Source organism: Rhopalosiphum padi, chromosome 1, assembly GCF_020882245.1.
Source record: "Rhopalosiphum padi isolate XX-2018 chromosome 1, ASM2088224v1, whole genome shotgun sequence".
In the NCBI taxonomy this organism is placed as follows: Eukaryota; Metazoa; Arthropoda; class Insecta; order Hemiptera; family Aphididae; genus Rhopalosiphum; species Rhopalosiphum padi.
Genome location: NC_083597.1, coordinates 48500935 through 48522090, shown reverse-complemented (window position 1 = coordinate 48522090; position 21156 = coordinate 48500935). Strand labels below are relative to the sequence as shown.

Here is a 21156-nt window from a genome sequence, read left to right as displayed (position 1 = left end):
GAAGAAAGTAGATAGGTAGGTAGAAATGTAAAAACGTATGGTACAAATCACATTTTAACCACGTTTATACATTTTGTTTCACTTACAAAATAAGTACATTTTATTTAAAGTACCTACAAAGGTACCTTATTACTTGTATCTAATTAAAAATATCGAACGTAAAACCATTGATTATAAATACTAGTACTTATTCTAATAGTTATGATTAATGGTAGTATGTATATACTACATAGGTACTTACCTATCTCCAGTATCTCTTGACTCTTGTAGCCATTTTTGATAATATCTTACACTGTTTAAAAGTTACTGAAATCGGTTTGTAGTAATGTAGTATGCCTAGTTATTAAATACAAACATTCTATAAGAAAAACGTCTAAACCAAATGTAGTCATACTAGGGCACTATAAAGGTATTATAACATATCTAGTGCTCTAGTTATACTACAATTAATACCTGTTGTGCGATTTTAGGCGGTATTTGCATTGTATTATATACGTATATTGTATACCTTTGCAATTATTGAACACAAATACCACAATAGTCATAACCTAACGTCTATAGTTCAATTTAAGCGATTAACGTGAAAAATAAATCATAAAATATATATTTTTTTAATAATAATACAATAATATAATCAACATATTGTAAACAACTATACAAATATATACAAATAATAATAGATTAATAGCCAATAGGTTGAATTTGAAAACGAATAAATAAATTCTGGATGTAAATTTGATTTTTTTTATATTTCGATGTTGGTACACCTGAGTTTTTGATTTGCCGCCTCGATTTTCCAGAAAAACATCCTCGTACTCGCGTTGTTATATTCTGTGGTCGTACTGTTTATGTTGTTATCTTGGGACTCTTGGGGGAAGAACTGCCTATAGAATCATGAGATTAGAATTTAGAACTAACTACTAAGGGGTGATGTTACTCATGTACGCACTGGAGTACCGGACACTGGTATAGCCCGGTACGGCAGTCACGAGTGTAAATAGAAAATATTATAATTATTATCAAAGTCGGTTTACTTTTTTCCTAATTTGGCATTCGGCATTCAGTAATTACTATTTACACATTACTAAATATTTACGACTTTTCATTCTGTTTTTAAACGTTGGACGTGATATTTCAAATTAGTCGCTGCGTTTAATTTAACCACAAACATAGTGTAATGGGCGAAGACAAAGGTAGTGTTTGAATAATTATGTTTTTCTAGTATTTATATTATTGTGTACTAATAAATTTGCATTATATTTATGTAACATAGAAAGAGAACGAGACAGGGACCGAGGAGAACGTGATAAAGAACGTGGTGAAAGACGGCGACGTTCACGATCAAGAGACCGCGAACGTCATCGCAGACACCGATCAAGGAGTCGCGAAGGACGTAAACGTAGTAGATCTAAGTCACCTAAAAATAAGTCTAGACGTAGAAAGCCATCTCTTTATTGGGATGTTCCGCCACCAGGTTTTGAACATATTGCACCCCTTCAATATAAAGCCATGCAAGGTAAAATATAATATTCAACATAGTAAAAAGATAGGTCTTAATTTTTTTTTTTTAATATTTGCATAGTTGAAATTAATTAACTTCATTAGCTATTTATTAACTGGATTGGTAACCTACCTAGTAATTCATTCTTATATTTTTCTAATCTAATAGGGTCTATCTTTACATGTTTGACTGTATGAATTGTGTATTTAATTTCTTGTACGCATTTTAATATTTTGAAATGGATTTAACCCTACCACCATAGTACTGATTCAAGACAATTGTTTTACTAATAATTAAACTTTATGCGGAATGTTCATATTATCAGGACAAACAGATTACATTTATATAATTATATGTATATTAAATTCAATTTACTGCATCTTTGTAATAGACTTAAATGATCATAATTATAAATATGTTATTAATAGCAAATACACTTGAAATTTTAAGTAGTTAAACATAATGTTCTATAAATACTTTTCTCTATCTATATCTATCACAATAAGTAACCAATTTAACACATTATTATTTATTATATACATGTTATATATTTTTATATCTATAATAATCAAACAAATTATTTAGATTATTTTTGCCTATTAGGTACTCTCGCAGATTCAATAATTTTTTGAAAATTAAGTAAAATTTTCAAGTTTAAATTAAATGAGTTCATTTTTTGTTTAGCTGCTGGACAGATTCCTGCAAATACAATGCCAGATACCCCTCAAACAGCTGTCCCTGTGGTTGGCTCAACAATAACACGCCAAGCAAGAAGGTTGTATGTTGGCAACATACCATTTGGTGTAACAGAGGTATTACTATTATTACTAATTATTGTTATTATTTCTTTATAAAAATAAACATATTTTTTTTACATTTTTAGGATGAAATGATGGAATTCTTTAATCAGCAAATGCATTTGTCTGGATTAGCTCAAGCTGCTGGTAATCCTGTGCTTGCATGTCAAATTAATTTAGATAAAAATTTTGCATTTTTGGAGGTATGTACAAGTTTTATATAATGCTATTATAAAATTGAATGAAAATTTAAATTTCATTCAATTTTAGTTTAGGTCTATTGATGAAACTACTCAAGCAATGGCTTTTGATGGTATTAATTTCAAAGGCCAGAGTTTGAAAATAAGACGACCACATGATTATCAGCCAACACCTGGAATGACCGAGAGTAATCCAGTGACAAACTATAATTCTGGAATGACTTTAGACATGAGTATGGGAAGATTTATTTTCTCTTAGATCAACATTTTCATTGAATTTTTTTGTTATAGTGAAATATGATTCCAGCTCATTTGGTCTTGGAACAGTTCCAGGTTTGTATTACACTTATTAAGATAAAATATTCTTACTCATTAATAATTGTTATGTTTTTAGATTCACCACACAAAATATTTATTGGAGGATTACCAGCATACCTTAATGATGAACAGGTAAGTCTTTTTAGTAATAAAATCTGGCTCTTTATTTTTAGCTTAATGGTCCATCATTAGCAGAGGTACATTAGGTCAATACAAAAACATGGTTTGAGAAGAAACAAAAATAGTGCTAATTTTTTTTTAAAAAAATTTTAGCACATACGTTTCAGGTTTTATTTTTTGTTTTTTTTTTCAGAAAATATGTTCTTGTTTTGTGTATTAAAATATAACAGTTTAGATTTACAGGGACCTAGGGTATTTATTTAGGGTCGCCGTAAGAACATGGATTCTCCTTGCCAGACTTTTATTGACTTTTCATTATGCTTGCAATACATTTACTTTTCTTTCTGTCTGAAAACAAATGTAAGTAGTAATACAAAAAACTATTTAAAAAAAAAAAGAAGAAATATGAAACATTTCAATAGAACAGTAAAAATCTAATAATTGTTCCTCTGCTATACCCCATGCCCTTAGCTAGATAACTTGGTTGAAAATGAAACTCTCTGATACAACTGCTTCGTCTGTCCAAATCGACATACAGGCAAGTGGTGTTTCAGAATATTACATTGGTTATGTACTTATGTCATAGAGACTAAACTTTCTTGAATAATTTATATACATAATATAATACTAACAAGAATAAATGAAATATGTCTTTGAGTACTATTGTGTAAAATGTACTATAAATGTATAATTCTAAATAACAATCTAATAACTTAAACATTAATTCATTTAAAAGAGAATAAACTAAAACTAAATAACTAATTAGAAGCTGCAGCACAATTATTGGTGGATTTTTTGTTATAATAAAATATTTATTGTTAATATTTTATTTATTTAGGAAACAATTAACAATAAGTAATATCATCAATTAAATAATGAAACTGTTGATCACTCTTGTGGTTTCTTATTTATTCGCATGTAATAATTCCTTAACTTAGCATATTAAACTTGTTGAAGTACATTTTTTAAGCAGCACAGCAAAACTAAATTTATATGGTTATATATATTAATGTAAATAATTTTATTTATTATTATTAAAATTAGTTTTTTATTAAACAGTTTAAAGTGAAAAACAATTAATACATTTTGTGATAAAATACCTATTTTACAACTTTTTAAATTTACAATCTTTCTAGTTTATCCATATTATTACATACAACAGAAAAAATAATAACAACGTGTAAGCAGACTGGAGTTAAGAAACACTAAAATAAAATAAAACGTAATCACAGAAGTGATTCTATTTATAAATTGTTTTAGTCATTAATGTTATTGGAAAATATTGAATAATATAAACACAATAGAAACTTGATTAAAAATTTAAGTGTATATTAAATTAGTCTATGGTAAATTTTTACCCCATTATGAGTAGTCATTGGTTAAATAAATATTAATATAAATTAAATTAGTTAAAAAGTAGTATACCTTTAAAATATTTAGCATTAAATCTGCTTTATTAATATAATAATGCTTAATTTAAAGCATAAAAAATGGATGTAACAGGTTAATAAAAAAAAAATACATATATATTTAAAATTTCTATAAACCCATGAGTTCAATGTTTAACAGGTAAACTTTTTAAATTTAATTTTGACTTGTAACAAATTATACTTAGATATTTAGAATGTATGAGTGTTAAAAAAGTAAATTTATTATAGGACACGCTTTTAAGCATAAAATAAATAAATCCTTATGTTTATCTTTTTATTTTTAAACTGCATACTATTAAATATTTATGAATAATATTATGAGAGTCCTAAACAAATATTATAGAAGGTTAACTAGTATCCAATAGGATATAATACTGTAATAGATTTTATATTATTTATTTGCATGATGATAGGTGAAAGAACTACTTACATCATTTGGTCAGTTAAAAGCGTTCAATTTGGTCAAGGATGCTGCCACTGGTTTAAGTAAAGGTTATGCATTCTGCGAGTATGCTGATGTTGTGATGACTGATCAGGTAAAAAAATTTACTAATATTCAAAAATATTTAAAATTCCTTATTAGTTATTATTTGCAACAAAAATTCATTTTTAAATGTTGATAATTATAGGCTATTGCTGGTTTGAATGGTATGCAATTAGGAGAAAAAAAATTAATTGTACAGAGGGCCAGTATTGGAGCAAAAAATCCTGGTCTTGGTCAAGTACCTGTAACAATTCAAGTCCCTGGACTTACAGTTGTTGGAACTGCAGGACCTCCAACTGAGGTAAATGATTTTTTTTTTTATACAAAATAAAAATGTTTAAAACCATTTATAACTATTTACAGGTTTTATGTTTACTGAATATGGTAACTCCGGATGAACTTAAAGATGAAGAAGAATATGAAGATATTCTGGAAGATATTCGTGAAGAGTGTAATAAGTACGGCGTAGTTCGGTCACTAGAAATTCCACGGCCTATTGAAGGAATTGATGTGCCTGGTTGCGGAAAAGTATTATTTTTATATTTCATTATTTTCTAATAAAATAAATATTAAAAATGTTGTCTTTCAGGTGTTTATAGAGTTCAATACTATTGTTGACTGTCAAAAAGCACAACAAGCTTTAGCAGGCCGAAAATTCAACAACAGAGTTGTCGTTACTTCGTTCATGGAACCAGACAAATATCATAGAAGAGAATTTTAATTACAATAAAATTAAACTAATAACAAGAATATTTTAATTTTTATAATATTTTTTAAGTTACAGAACTCCTCAATATTGAATTATGACTTTAACTAGTTACGTTAACCCTTAGATGCATATTTTTTCGTCTTTTTGTTATTTGACTTTTAGACTGAGATAAAAATATAAAAAAAAAATAATTCTACCAATTTGAATAGTTTTAGAAGATTTTGTACGATATTTATCGTTATCATATGTAAAATAATGGTTAAGTGAACGCCAAATTGTTTGTAATTTATTCATGAAAATAATTTTGCTTGATATGAACTCACAGAGACAGTATTTTAAGTAACTTTACCATATTTTGCCATACACATAGAAAGAATGTATCATGTATGTATATCATTGGGTTTTTATTTTTATTTAGTATTGGTATTAAAAAAAATAAAAACACTAGGACATAGTTAAACTTTTCTTTAATATAATGTGAAAATTTGGTAAATCTACTGTAAATAATATATTTATATGTTTGTACCGCATGAAATCATTTTTTCTATATAATCTCATTGTTATACAACAACATTGTTGGTACTACTATGGGACCACTTATAAAATACTTTGAATTATATTATTCAGATATGTTTTGTATTAAACATTTTAATTCTTCTCAAAATTACATTAAAGTTGCCTATATTAAACTCATTAAATATAAAATGTTAAGTGAGAATATTTTTTTAGTTATGCTATTACCAATTTTAGTTTTAAATACACTTAAAAATTTAATTTTTTATGAACTGTGATGATATTTATAATTAATAATATGTTAAATAACTTACTTCCATGTTTATATTGTTTGAAGCTTAATTTATCAGTTCAAATTACATATGAGCAAAAATTGACCCGATTACATTTTAACCACATGATCATTTGCCACCCAAAACTTGTACTTTGTGTCTTTTTATAATTTGAATAATAAAATGTATATTTTACATCAACGTTTAATTATTAATAACTTATATTATTATAGTTATTTTAATAATAATAACCTATAATAAGAGTAGGTAACTCATTTTTTAACAGCAAATACTAATTTATTAACCCAATTATAGCGTAATATTTAGTTTTTGTGAATTATATTTTTGTTATATAAGTGTTATTATTTATTATAATTTATATTTGCTTTTATAAACATAATAAGTATAAAAAAAAAACAATATTATAATAAAATAAAATTTACAACTCGGCTAAGATTATTTCATATTTTTATTGAATTGGTTGATAATGTTACTGATTTTTAAGGTTAAAGGATCAATTAATACATTGTTTTTAAAATTAAATATGGCACTAAGTAAGCTAGTACAAGCTGTGTCAATTTTTGTTTTGTCAATCTTGAGAGCTTTTTGAATCAATTTAAGAACAGTTATGTATTCAATAGTCGAGATGTTATGTATATAAAGTGCTTATTTGTATTATGATGTTTAACAGTATTGACTATTGAATAATTCAGCGAAATGGATGGTAAGTTCTAAGGAAAATGTTATGTCAACAGATAAATGATATAAATAATTTTTGACATTTCCTTTTTGGAATGTTCACTTAGGCAACAAACTAATTTCGAAACAATACTACACAAATAATGTTTATGTGAGACAGTGAGACAATAAGTTTACGAAACTATTATTTTGCATAACTATTTTCTTATTTTCAATACGAATGCGACCAATATTCGAGGTCGGCTATCTACTATTTACAAACACGTAAACCACGAATTAAAAAATTAATATTATTTTTAGTATATTAATTTAATTCGTGATGTGAACAAAATTAAAAATATTTATACACGCACAGTCAGTGTACCATAGTGAGAAATCGTCGTTTGTGTATTTACAATCGGCAATGGTGGTGGCACTGGTTTTCGGCTTCTTTCGTTGACAACATCAGCTATCACGTGCAGTTTCCCGTCTTTTTCCAAAATGTTTTGATTCTATAAATCGTATTTCTTAATACCGATTTGATTTGCATTATTCTTAATAAGTATATTTCATACTTTCATAGTTTATACTTTATTTGTTTTACTTTTGTCTTTCACGTCGGGCAGGCCAACAGCCAGTGCGTACTATTGGAATAGAGCGCGTCACAAAGGTTTCTCAAACGCAATCATGAAATTAGTCAAGTAAGTCGGTAGTTTGATTTTAGCCGTGGTCGCCGGTATATTATTTTAATAAATCGAATTTCGGAACTATTTCGATTTTCGAGAGGTTTTTTTATACCTCTATTAACTTAGTTTTAACAGTATTTACATGTTCAGCTAATAACTATTTAGAAACATCAAATAGAACATATCATGTAGACTGTTAATAACCGTTTTGTTTACTTTTCAACCCATGTAGATTACTAGTAACCCACATTATATAATGTTTAATCAACTGGTACTACGTAATAAGTATACCTATTGGTAGGTTTTAAAATCAAGAAATTAGCAAGATGTCTATTAAAGTTGGGTGTACAATACATACTAAGCTAGTATATTTAATACATGGGTAACAAAATGTTAGTAGCTAGCATTAATTGCAAGAATAATTTGAATATTAAATTCAACTTTTTACTACATAGTGTAGTGTGCATCTCATTTAAAAGTGAATTTACTGAATAGTAAACCTTTATAACATAATAGATAAAATCAGTACATAGATAATTGATATCTAATTTTAAAAATGTCGCTTAAATACATATTAAGTCCTACCGCATATTAAATTTCAACTGCTGTGAAAAAGAGTTTTTTAAGCATTTATATTACATTAAATGCAATATATTTCAGAGTTCTATCGTAACAAAAATGTAAAATATTTATAAAATTGCATATCAATTAATTGATATTTAATCCTATGAACAATATTTTAACCTATTAAGCATTTAGTTTCAATTTCTAAATCCATACATAAATTGTTGAAGTATTTTTTTATGACCTTTTATATATCTTGATTGTCCTTGTTTTTAAAATATTGATTTTTCAGATGTCTTTCATTAATTTCTTAATTCAATATTTTTAAATTGCTCTGGTTTTTTTTTTTTTATAATATGATATTAAATAATCATTAGTAATACTATGCTCATCTTTGCTTTTTACACATACTTTAAATCTTCAAATGATTTAATAAACACACAATGTAACTTATGTTATCTCCATATTATGAAGTCACTATTTTATTTACTATACTTTTATATCCATGCATTACTTTTTACAACTAATTTACTAAATTATAAACCTAATTCAAGTACTATTTTCATTTCCAATTGAATTGTACGTATAAATGTTACCTTTTTCCTGTCTAGTCATTTAGTATGTAAGCAGGGCGCGGAAGTTTTTAAAATTTGGTTAGGCAATTTCAAAACATTGCGGTCTCAATACCTATTAGCATTAAAATAAAATTCAATTTGGAGGGGGGAGGAGATACAAATATACATTTACTCATAATAAAGTTATGATTTTTATAATGTAACTGGGCTGCGGCACCACTATAGCAAGTACTTACATTTATATTTTTTTTTTTTTATGAGCTTATAGTCTATAAACTAAGTAAATTATTTTAAATAATTATGAACAATTATTGCGAGCATGTCCAAGAATTTAGTGTTTAAACAAATGTTATTACTGTGGTCAAGAATAATATTTTAAAACATGAAATAATGACATAGCTTTATATACTTACAATAAAACAAAGTTTGTAGTTGTTAGTTGATTTTAAAGAATATTTCATTTTAGCTATTGTTTAATTATGTACATTTCATTTTACATTTAATAATTTTTATGTTTTAGATTTTTGATGAAACTCAGTCATGAAACTGTGACATTAGAACTTAAAAATGGCACTAGTGTTCATGGCACTATTACAGGTAAGATTTTTATAATTATTATTTAGAATGTTAATGTTTTTTTAGGCTAAAAACATATTTAATTTCAACTAAAAAAAGAATTATTGATGCACAGCATATAATATATATTATGGCAAATTACCATTAAGGGTTAACATTTGGAAATATTGCTAACAAATCCAAAAATAACCATAATTGATCATAATATGATGGATTATCAAAACTCATAAAATGTGTTTAGTCAAATTTAATTAAATTAGACAATTATTTATTATAATGTTAACTTAAAATATTTTAGTTAATAAAATATATTATTTTAATTGCATTAGTTAAAATTATTCTAAACTGTAGTCTTTATTTTAGTTATATATATATTTAAATCTAATATTTCAGTTTTATTAGATTGACATCAATAATTGTATTTTTTTATTTTAGTAATGTGTAACTAAATATTTAACATTTATACAATTTTAGGTGTTGATGTAGCAATGAACACTCACCTTAAGGCTGTTAAAATGACTGTTAGAAACCAACAACCTATACATTATGAAACTCTCAGTATTCGAGGTAACAACATTCGGTACTACATTTTACCTGACTCTCTTACTCTTGAAACCCTATTAGTCGATGATGCTCCTAAATCACGAATGAACCGTGGTGGACGAGGAGGTCGTGGAGGTTAGTATACATATTTTATCAGAGATATATTTACTTCTAAATGATGTAAAATATTTTAATTCAGAAATAATATTAAATATACAACTATTATTGTCTTAGGGCCAGGAAGAGGTGGTCGTGGACGTGGTGGTCCAAGAGGACGAGGAGGTCGTGGGGGGCCACGTGGAAGCGGTGGTGGACGTGGGCGTGGTGGTCCACCTCGGCGTTAATACTTGCATAAATTCAATTTGAAATCAAACTTGTGTATTTTCAAATTTGTATGTGTATTGGTCTTTTTTAAAAATATTTAAACTTTATTTATCAAGTTTTATAATAAATTGTCCTATATATTTAATTGTCTAATACTTATAAATACATTTAATAAACAGTACGATATACATAATATAAATGTATTTAATATTAGAACTGATCATATGATTTATTATTTGGTAGAGATATTAAAAAAAAGCTTTAATTAAGTTTTCAGCTATTGAAAAGCTTAAATACTTTTAATTGTCTTTGTTTTTTTTAATATTTTTAAATATTCAATAGTCATGATTTTCTGAATATACATATTTATGGTACCTATATAAAAATAAGATACAAAATGCAATTAAGTTAACTCTTAAAGATTGTTAGTAACAAATAGTATGCTCTAAGTCTAAAAAGAAATATTCATTTTGTATTGCTCAGTGGAAAAGTTTTTAAGCTATAAATATTATTTTATATCTTATTTTTTAAATAGTCATAAACAATATATCATACATTATGTTAATGGAAAGTATTTATTTATTTTCATATTATGTATACTGTTTTTTTACCTTGTCATAATAGTAAGTCTTAATTAATCTTTACTTTTCCTGTTTTTCAATATAATTATTCAAATTAATATCATCGTTTAAAGGTTAATCAATTTTCCGCCTACCTTACCAGGTAACCAGAGTTAGTGCCACTGAAGTATTTTAAAATACTCTTACATCATATATCAAGGAATCCCCTACTATCATAGTCCAAATTAATTTTAATTTAAGTTATTAAACTTAAGCAACTACTGGGGCTATATGATATTTATTTATTATATTATACTCATTTGTATATCATATTTATTTATCTTAATACATAAAACTCTGGATCGGTAGTTGGACCCCACTTTCTCACATATGGCCCCTCCTTTCTACAAAATCTACTACGACTTCTATCATAGATAAATTAGATAATTGGCGCCATTGACTAAGGTACTAATACTAATGTAACCCATACATTTTCAAATATAAGTATTTTTTATTAATCAAATTTTATCTGTTCTGAAAATGTTAAAAAACAAAGCATTTTACAATAAGAAATTGTATCTTCACTGTAATATAGAATAGATGTGTCACTATGCCAGTTTGTTTGATATTTATTTTATTTAGAGGTGCAGTAGAATCCCTAATCAGGACTTGATAGTTATTTATTTACAAATAATTAAAAATGAGCTCGAAATGCTTATAATTTATAAATAGTATATGTATTATGTACCTAAAAACAAATATGTTGCATGACCTCTAAATATCAACCGAATTAAATTTAACTTTCATAAAATATATTTTATATCATTCAGAACATTTTAGGTGTATGGGACAGATGAAATATTTAAATATATTTTTTTCCATGTTTTTGATTGTCATCCCAATATATACTTATAATAATTTTATTTTAATTATCTTGGAACACTAATTATTTTCAAGCTTAGATATTATATTATATTATATTATGCTTCTTAATTATTTTCATAATTGTCCCTAACATATTGAGGATAGTTCAATAATTGACTAATGTCAATTATCAGTTTATTCAAAGAGACCATAGGTATACATAAGTGTGATGATGAGAATTATGATTATATCAACATTTAGCACAGAATAAATTTAAATTTAACATATCCTATAAGTTATGTTACTATGGGTAGTTTAGTCTTCTAATTTTACAAGTTAAATTACAATAAAATAGTACCTAAATGATATCAAATTAATAAATTATGATTCACAACTTCAAGAGTTATGAATTATGATACACTACCTAAAAACTGTTATCACCATATTTTTATAATGATTTCCAACTAAGCCCACCTACATAGTACATCGTACAATCACAGAATAAAGTACAATGTCATACCTTTTAGTTTTTTATTATCTTATTTTAAATGTTTGTTATAGGTACACGGTACCGTACGACGGGTTATTACATGTAATAACAAATGTTTTTCCTTTCAACGAAATACATTTTTTCGGACTTAAATTAACATAACCTAATAAAGTAATAAACAAATACTCCTCGTTTTTCTGTACTAAGTTCATCAACTTTATCATAACATTCATAGTCGTCACCACGATCTAAAGAATATATATATATCTTTTCTACATCGTGATAGCCGAATAATATGGTCTATATACTGATACTATAATCTAAGCAACAGGTAGGTACTTATTTCATATTATATTTTTTAAATTGTACAATTTGTTTATATTAAACTATAGTTGGAATTCGATTATATTTTAAACATAGAATGTTTAAAAAAATTAATTTTTTTTTTACCAAGAGTTGAGATTAATTTTGGTTATCTTCAGGTAAATTATAAGATTGTTCTTGCATGAGTTAGCATTTGCATATTTCTTTTTACATGCACCAGTTATACATATAGGTTCAATCTACTCTACTACGACTGTCGCATCTTCGTATACGATCCAATTTGCTTAACAATAATAATATACAGATGATATAAAAAATTTCCAGACTAAGCATCTACATGAACACTTATATATCTAGAGTATAATACACTTATAGATGCAAATAATATTGCTCTAATTATTTGGAGGACTTGAGTTTTCTTTATAATATTGGTTTAAAAACTCGTGGGGCGTAGCCCCCGCAGTTTTCAATTATAGTTATCAAATATAAATACTAATTTATTAAAATTTACATTCAATGCTATTTTATAAACATCTATAATAAGTAAACGGAGTTTCTGACAAACTCGCATGCTTATGGGTACCCTTTACCTGTGTTAAAATATGAAATGGTTGAAATGGTCATATAAGTCGTATACTCATTTTATTTTTTTAATACCACAAAAATAAAATTTTAAATAATTTTTATCGTGTCTATCGTCAAACTTATAGAAAAAACTTATGTTTACTATAATACAGTGAATTTTCCCTACAACATACTTCCATTTGACAAAATTTTTTATTGCACGCCCGACTTCGACACTATGTTACATGGAAGTTTCACTGTAGTAATCAATTAACGACGAATTGATTTTGAGAGACTTGGCATACTTTTGGCAGGTCTAATTTCCCCCACCAATCACGATCCCCTCTATTGGTGCCAATGTGCATTATAGTTGTGCTTATAATATGACTATTCCACTTCACATGTTTTGACACAATCCTACTGCAGTGTTGTATTTTTGTATTCCATTTAAAAGCGTTTATTTAATACTACTATGTGTGAATTGAATTTTCTTGATTACAGAACAACGTTCATCAGTAAATGGTTAAATAGATCTTTTCCACTTTCGTTTTGTTGTTTTTCAATTTCTTGATAACTATAATAGTACTATACCAATTTAATGGTAAATTCCAAAAAATAATTTATTTTAAATAATTATTAGAAATTGATCTGCATTCAATTAAATTGTACATTAATTGTATATATGAATAGAAAGATTATAAAGTAAAATCTGTGTTCCTCGAGCCACATAGTACCTACTCTCTTTTCACAATATTATCATTATTATTTTTTTTTAATTGTTAAGATTATAAAATGAGCCTAATTATGTACCTTTTGTTAATATTTTCTAAAATGAATATTTTTTACTGTTAATATAATATTATAATATATTCACATAAGTCCACGTGCAATATTATTATTTTATGAATTTGTTTTAGTTATTAGTGCCGATAAGTGGTATTATTTTATGAATTTGTTTTTATTAACACAGGAAATATAATAGATAATAATTATTATTTTTTTAATTGTCAAGATTATGAAATGAGTCTGATTTTATACCGATATTAATATTTTATAGACTGCATATTATTGTTTGCTATAATTTTATTAAATATTAATAAAAAAATAATAATTGAATAATCTAATAAATATTAATTTCGATAAATATCTTATCTTTATGTAATATCCATTACATATTACACTTATTTTATAAATGGTAGTGAACTATATCTAATGAATATTATAATTCAATCATCTTTGATATCAAAGTGGATGTTAATAAACTAATAAAAAAACAGTCAATGGGATATCTAGTATATTATAATAGATGTTATGGATATCTATAAATCATTTATATTATACATTAACCATTAGTTGTCAGGTACAACTATGTAGGAAGTGCTTTAGAATAAGTGATCACAGCCAATTTTTAAGTTGAAAATGTATAAAAAAAAAATATTTACAAAATATTTAAGTTACAAATCAGTAGGTGAGTACGAAAATAAGATTATAACATGTATATTGTAAACTGTGAAATACTATAACCATATAGCTATAGACGTATATAGTACCTAATAAGCTCAAGTAGTGGTGGAAAATTAATTTTATATGATTGTATAATATGTTTATAATTTTTAAATTGTTTTTTGACAGCTTGATATAACAGGTAAATTGACTCAAACTCTAGTAGGTACCTATAACCTATCTAATCTAATTTTCTGTGTTTCGACTAGGAAAAGAGTATGGTAAAATGAATTTTTGCTTTGTTATTTAAATATCTTGTTTTTTATTTGCAAACATTGAAATTAATCTCTCGAGATTCCATTACCTACGCATATTTTTCTACTCATGTTTAATGTATTTATACTGAACGCCGATTGGCTCATGCAGTTTCTCAGCGTAAATAATATTATATAGACAATAATAATAGTGGGGTTAGTACCATAATATTCAGTATTATTTAAATAATTTGTGTTCAATGTTTTTTTCATAAATTTAATTCTGAACGAAAATAGTCAAGAACTGGATTTCTGACAATTAAGTGCACTTTGTTTTCGTATTAGATGATAAAATAGTTATACATTTTTTTCTAACAATATTGCACAAGTACATATAATATCTATAGGTTCTAACCTATAGGTGTATAATACATATAGATATGTTATTTACGTTTATTGAGTTATTTCTTGAAATTTAAATATATTAATTGTTCATTAATCAATTGTCATGATATCCACTCCTATTATTTCAGCGTCGTCATCGCGATTAATCATTTTATAGGTATATAATATGACGTATTCTATAGAATAATATTATTACATGTGCAGCAGTGTGCACGACTTATTGACTGCCCTACAGTTACGTTTTCGGTGAGTTAAAATTATACTTAACATAATGATAGTTTTGATAATTTATATCTATATAGATTATGTGTTAAAAACATTATACTCTTACGAATTTCACTATGATTACCTAGCCAATGTTTATCTTGTTTGCGTGCATCGTAGTATTGTCTATAGCTGTACACGTAAATTTATATTATTAACATATAGACACATAGTCCATGGCAATATACCAACATATGTTTAGATGGTTTAGGAACCAACAATATTTACTTAGGTATAGGCACCGGTGTTCTTTGTCGTCAAAACCGCGGTAACGTTATAATGAATAGGTAAACGAATAGGCGATATTGTGTGTAGTCTTATAATAACTAGTAGATACTATTTTGTAGGTAAATACACGTCTTATCTATAGTATAATTTATTTATTTTCCTGTCTGTTTGAAAATTGTTGAAAGAAAACTACTAATTACAAAAAGTCGGTTTTAAATCGATACATAATACCTATTCTTTATGAAGTACCTATTATATTATATAGATATTATGCACAATTTAAGTACTCATATTAAATTATTATGATACAATAATAATCAATTCATAAATGAAAAAAAATTACTTGTTTAATATTTTCCAAACTAACGTTTATTCAGACACGTTCAACAGAGTATGGTTCTGTTTAACTTTTTGATTGAAAATCATTTGTTACGGCCGTTACGCAAATATTTACATATTTAATAATAAAATACCATTTAAAAAAAATCTAAATTTGCCGCCCACCACTAGGTAGTAGACAGGCAGATTGTTTCTATTCATATTTTTGCATAACACTATTGCAGTAAAATTATACAGTAAAATTAATAGCAATTAGAAATTTAAAAAATATCTTATAATATGTATTATTTTATTTATACTAATGAATGATGGTAGTAGGTATGACAGTGAACTTTATACGCTTGAAAGCATGATTTTAATTAAACTGGTATTTGAGATAAAAATAATCAACGTTATAGAGCGTAGAGAGAATCATAAAGTTACTTTTATTATAGATAATAATGTTCATGCAATTTTTATTCATTACAAAATTTAAGAAATGTCTTAGTGGGTTATTAATAAATTCAATATATTAATAAATTTAGCATTTAGGTATAAGATTACTTTTAATTATATTTTTCAGAAATAAGGAAAAATAGTAAAATATGGACAATTTTCGGCAACGAATATGTTTTTCTGCGCCAACGATATCAGATAATTTATTGGATCGCGAACGAAATAATGTGAGATGACTGAGATGTTTATATTTTAAGTATAAAAAACAAATTATATCTATGTGTCATGTGTGTATAGGAAGTTCAAGATTTAATGGTATTTTGTGGTGCAGACGAAATAGGAAATATGATTACATTATGCGTTAATCAAAATTACAATTTAAAACAATCGAAGTCTTTAATATACATCCGAGATCCCACCGGACTTGAATTTACAAATCAAGGTATCTATATACTTATCTTAATTGACATAAGATATATCTCATGTTTCAAATTTAAATAGATTTTAAGTTGTATCGCTAGTTTATATCACGAATTCGTTTTTTATGAAGAAATATAATTGATTGAAGGCCTTACATATAATAATAAATTAATAAGCCAATAACATTTTTTTTTTTTGGTTTTGTTTTTTTTAGAAACAGATAAAGGATCTTATGAATTTTCTAGTTGGAAAACACTCAGTCTCCAATTTCAATGTATAGTACCAATGCAAACATGGAGAATTGTATTCAGTGGTCGTCTAAGGTTAGAAAATATACAAATATACTATAAATTAAAACATAAATTCCTACATATTAAACATATTTATTTCAACAGAAACGGTGGGAATTATCGTCACGTGAAGATAAATTTCTTGTAAGTTTAAAAATATTTTTTTATTTGATTGATAGCTACTTAGTACTTACAATGAGAAAAATATTCGAAATATTTATTTATTTAAAAAAAGTATGTTTAGATTTTAATCAAGAATGTAGTTTCAAAAACGGTATGATGGTATTAAATATTATAAATTTAAAGACATTTTCAAAAAGAAGTATTATTATGATTATTGTTATTATACCATTAGCTAAAACATAGTACACATATTATGTAGTTATACGATTTTAATTTATCCTTGTTTCATTGTTTAGGTGGAAGCCATTTGGATTTCCAGTGTACTGTGATAAAAAAAATACATTTTTCAAACATGAAATTGATTACTCTGATCCGGACTAGTAAATGCTTTTATATAGATAAGTTATATTACTAAATTGTAACATATTAAGATTTATACTTTTTTTGATTTTACCACACGGTTTAGCATTAACAGTTTATTGGGATTCGATCAGTTCGGTCAAATTTCCGGTTCAATAGTTATAGATGGTAAATCAGAAATGATTTACATGCGTGCTATGAGATTAAGACGGTGGAATATGTCAGTAGACGACTCAATGTTTGCTGGATTTATGAACAGTAATATATGTTCCGTACAGAAATTAGAAAGGTAATAAATATTAAAGCTACTGGTTTTTACTATAATAATATTATGTGATCCGCCGCGTCATAGGCTATTTGAAATTTATTATTTCAAATGTTTTATAGTCTATAATTGGCTTGTTATCAATATAAGATATTAAAATTAATTTGATTTGTAAATATTGGACTGAATTTAGGATAAACTGTCGTGGTCATTTAAAAACAATTTCAGTACATGAAATACTAACACCAGATGAAATCAATTTCGTGAGTGGAGAAAGCGATATTCGAACAATTGCAATACATCATAAAAGTGATTATTACCTTATACTTTATATATTTTAACTTTTTTTTCTAGATTATCTATCTTTTTTTACCTCAGATTTCGTTTATTTTTTATTTTTATATTATAGATTTTAGTTTAAATGTAGATTTAAAAAGCCAAACGATTGTCAATCTGAATACTGTGTCAATCGAAACCGTTATTGGAGACGACTTTATGGGAATAATTTTATGTTTCAAGTAATATTCTTTTAACCGCACAATACTGCGTATTATAAAATTAAAACAATACAAATAATATCTTGTATAATAATATTATTAAAATATATTATGTTTGTATTATACATTCATATTCCCATTATATATTATTTATGTATACCCGTCCCCACATTATACGAACAAATAAACGATATAGAAATATAATTAAATATTTTATGGACTTTCAGAGATGCGTACAAAACAGACAAGATAGTCAATTGCGTAGAAGACATTTCTGTAAACGATCATAAAATCGGTTTAACCGTTAACTTAAACTCGGAGATGTGCGCGTTCAGCAATATAGTAGGAAACAAAGCAAAATCTCTGTTCCGACTAAAAAAAGCAATCGTCAATGGTCTGATTAATGACGTGAGTTACACATTCGCAAACGCGTATTACTGTTACGCACGCTTTAAATGGAATTCTAATCTGTCAGAAACGTGTTGATGATTTTTATACTAACATGATGTTCTGTTGTTTCGACTCGAAGGTTATTGTTCCCGAAGGTATATGCATCACGACGATCGCGATGAGAGCACATATAAACGAAAATAAAGAATTGTCAAACTATTTAAACAACGCGATCGAAAAAGCAAAACAAAGTGATTTTGAACAGTTGTCAAACTACTGTGAACGGTAAGAAAAAAATCATTTGCTTTTATTGCGGTGTAGGTACCTACTATAGGTGCTCAGTGGCCAACTATGTTGACGCAATATCGAAACCTTAACATGCAAGTCGTGGCTGATAGTGGACAGCAACCTCTTCAGTCTTCATACAAATAATAATAAGAGACATTCTCATTTTCCCAAATTCCTTTATTTTATTTTATGACACGTCTAATGACCAATATTTTTGTATTATATTATTTTAAATTTTATTTCTAAAATAATATTTTCTAATAGTTTAATGAACTTATAAAAAGATTTCATAAAAGAAAAAAATTAGAGAAAAGATAACCAAGTCAAATATAAGCAAAAATTCATTAAAATTTTAAGGAGAGCTAACATTATTAACATCAACTAAATCTCCATGGCTTTGCACCCAAACCTCCACTCTCCACTACACATCTAATTATCTGGAGTTATAAAATCTATTAAATATATGTATATGTAAGTATTAACTATTTAATTTCAATATATTTTTAAATAAGTTTATAATTATATAGTTGTGAACGTACGGATATTTTAATATCAAATTTATTGAACTAAAAAAAATGCGATGAATGCGATTTGAATATTTAAAAAAAAATATTTGAATACATATTTTAAATACAAATAACACCAAGTATTTAAATAAAAATTGTGGACATATTCGTAAAGTATTCTTAATAAGACTACGGCTGCAGAACGACACAACATTTAGCTAGGGTCAGTAAATTAGTTTTTCTGCGTAAATTTATATCATACACCCACCACGGATGTACTTACTACAGCCATGTATACTATGTGTTATATTGTAATATAATATTTATCGTTGCGTTAAGGTTGAACGATCAGTGGCGGTCGACCAAACTGTGTGTCGAGTTGCTGGAGGCGATTTCAAACAGCGTGAGCGAACACCGCGTATACGCCGTCCGTTCATCTGGAACGTTCGAGGATGGTGAATCGACATCATCGGCTGGTCAATACATCACCAAACTAGGCTGCGCCGGCCGTACTTCCGAAGTCGCGGCGGCAATTTTAGAATGTTGGTCGTCAAATTTCTCGGCGCGAGCTCTGACATACCGAAAGTATATACTTATTATTTATTTATTATTTATAAAAGGGGCATGAAACCTAATAAAACAATTTAACTTGAAACTAATATTTGTTTATAGAAAAATTAAACTTAAGAACGCAAATTTACTATGTTGCGCGTGTGTCAGGGATAACAAATGGTGCAGTGCACTATGACATGATATTATCTTAATATACTTAAAAAAAAAAATAATAAAATAATTGTATTATGTGATTAATAAAATATCGCTATCACCGTGGTATTTATTATACCCATAATTTGGTATCGTAATCGCGAACGATAGATTGTTACGGTTTCGCCTATACAGTATAAAATATTACTTTTCGTTTTCATAGAAATAACGGACAGCCATTGATGTGCGACATGGCCGTGATCGTTCAGGATCAAGTGAGCGGTCCAGGAGTGGCAGGAGTTGCGTTCTCAAGAGACCCAAACACCGGAGATCCCGGAAAAATCACCGTGGCCGCGAGTTATGGCTTAGAAAAAACGGTAGGCATAACCAGTAACTATAGGTGTAATTATTAGTGTTTACCCTAGGTTTTTTCCTATATATACACTATGACAGAAATAAACTAATATATATATATATATATGTATTATAATTTACAATAACGAGTTCGAAGGTCCTTGTCATTCAAAATTATTCAGACTAAAACACTTAAGTTTTCGTAAAATGCATATTTTATGTGAGACTTGTTTTGCCGTAAGGGGATTTGTCCCCCGTGTACCCCAACTGTAAATAGTAATAAACAAACCTCTAATCAATATCAGTTTAAAAAAAATATTTTATTACACTTACAAATAATTTAAAAAAAAATTGTATTATGAATATTAGTAATAACAATTAAGTATAATATATATTATCAAGTCGCATACATAATTAGGTTACAAAATAGTGCCTATATATTTTTAAATTTCGTACTACACATAATTTTAGTCCTTAAGGTACATAAATTGCGACTAT

At 26.7% G+C, this 21156-nt stretch overlaps 3 protein-coding genes across 4 annotated transcripts in view; all 3 read left to right on the top strand.

The window, feature by feature from the left end:
* The first annotated feature begins 913 nt into the window (after positions 1-913).
* On the top strand, positions 914-6539 carry LOC132931735 (splicing factor U2AF 50 kDa subunit-like). Its single transcript, XM_060997697.1, has 11 exons — positions 914-1193; positions 1274-1516; positions 2186-2313; positions 2385-2501; positions 2569-2731; positions 2790-2831; positions 2893-2948; positions 4780-4902; positions 4996-5151; positions 5214-5378; positions 5440-6539. The coding sequence occupies exons 1-11, from the start codon at positions 1178-1180 to the stop codon at positions 5569-5571; spliced, it is 1341 nt and encodes a 446-aa protein (XP_060853680.1). The 5' UTR covers positions 914-1177; the 3' UTR covers positions 5572-6539.
* A 953-nt stretch (positions 6540-7492) lies between these two features.
* LOC132917786 (probable small nuclear ribonucleoprotein Sm D1) lies at positions 7493-10435 on the top strand. Its single transcript, XM_060978686.1, has 4 exons — positions 7493-7723; positions 9368-9444; positions 9898-10101; positions 10201-10435. Exons 1-4 carry the CDS (start codon positions 7710-7712, stop codon positions 10308-10310), a joined length of 405 nt encoding a protein of 134 aa, XP_060834669.1. The 5' UTR covers positions 7493-7709; the 3' UTR covers positions 10311-10435.
* A 1806-nt stretch (positions 10436-12241) lies between these two features.
* Positions 12242-21156, top strand: part of LOC132924333 (putative phosphoenolpyruvate synthase) — a 13205-nt gene continuing 4290 nt past the window's right edge. The window contains exons 1-13 of one of the 2 annotated variants that reach the window (XM_060988578.1): positions 12242-12535; positions 16588-16687; positions 16758-16902; positions 17095-17203; positions 17276-17314; positions 17590-17673; positions 17760-17942; positions 18112-18227; positions 18328-18436; positions 18643-18823; positions 18945-19090; positions 19939-20184; positions 20528-20681. In XM_060988578.1, the coding sequence (XP_060844561.1) occupies positions 16610-16687; positions 16758-16902; positions 17095-17203; positions 17276-17314; positions 17590-17673; positions 17760-17942; positions 18112-18227; positions 18328-18436; positions 18643-18823; positions 18945-19090; positions 19939-20184; positions 20528-20681 (1590 nt within the window). In that variant the 5' untranslated portion in view covers positions 12242-12535; positions 16588-16609. Of the gene's footprint in view, positions 12536-15090; positions 15441-16587; positions 16688-16757; positions 16903-17094; positions 17204-17275; positions 17315-17589; positions 17674-17759; positions 17943-18111; positions 18228-18327; positions 18437-18642; positions 18824-18944; positions 19091-19938; positions 20185-20527; positions 20682-21156 lie in introns of those variants that run through there. The other variant, XM_060988571.1, reaches the window with a different exon arrangement.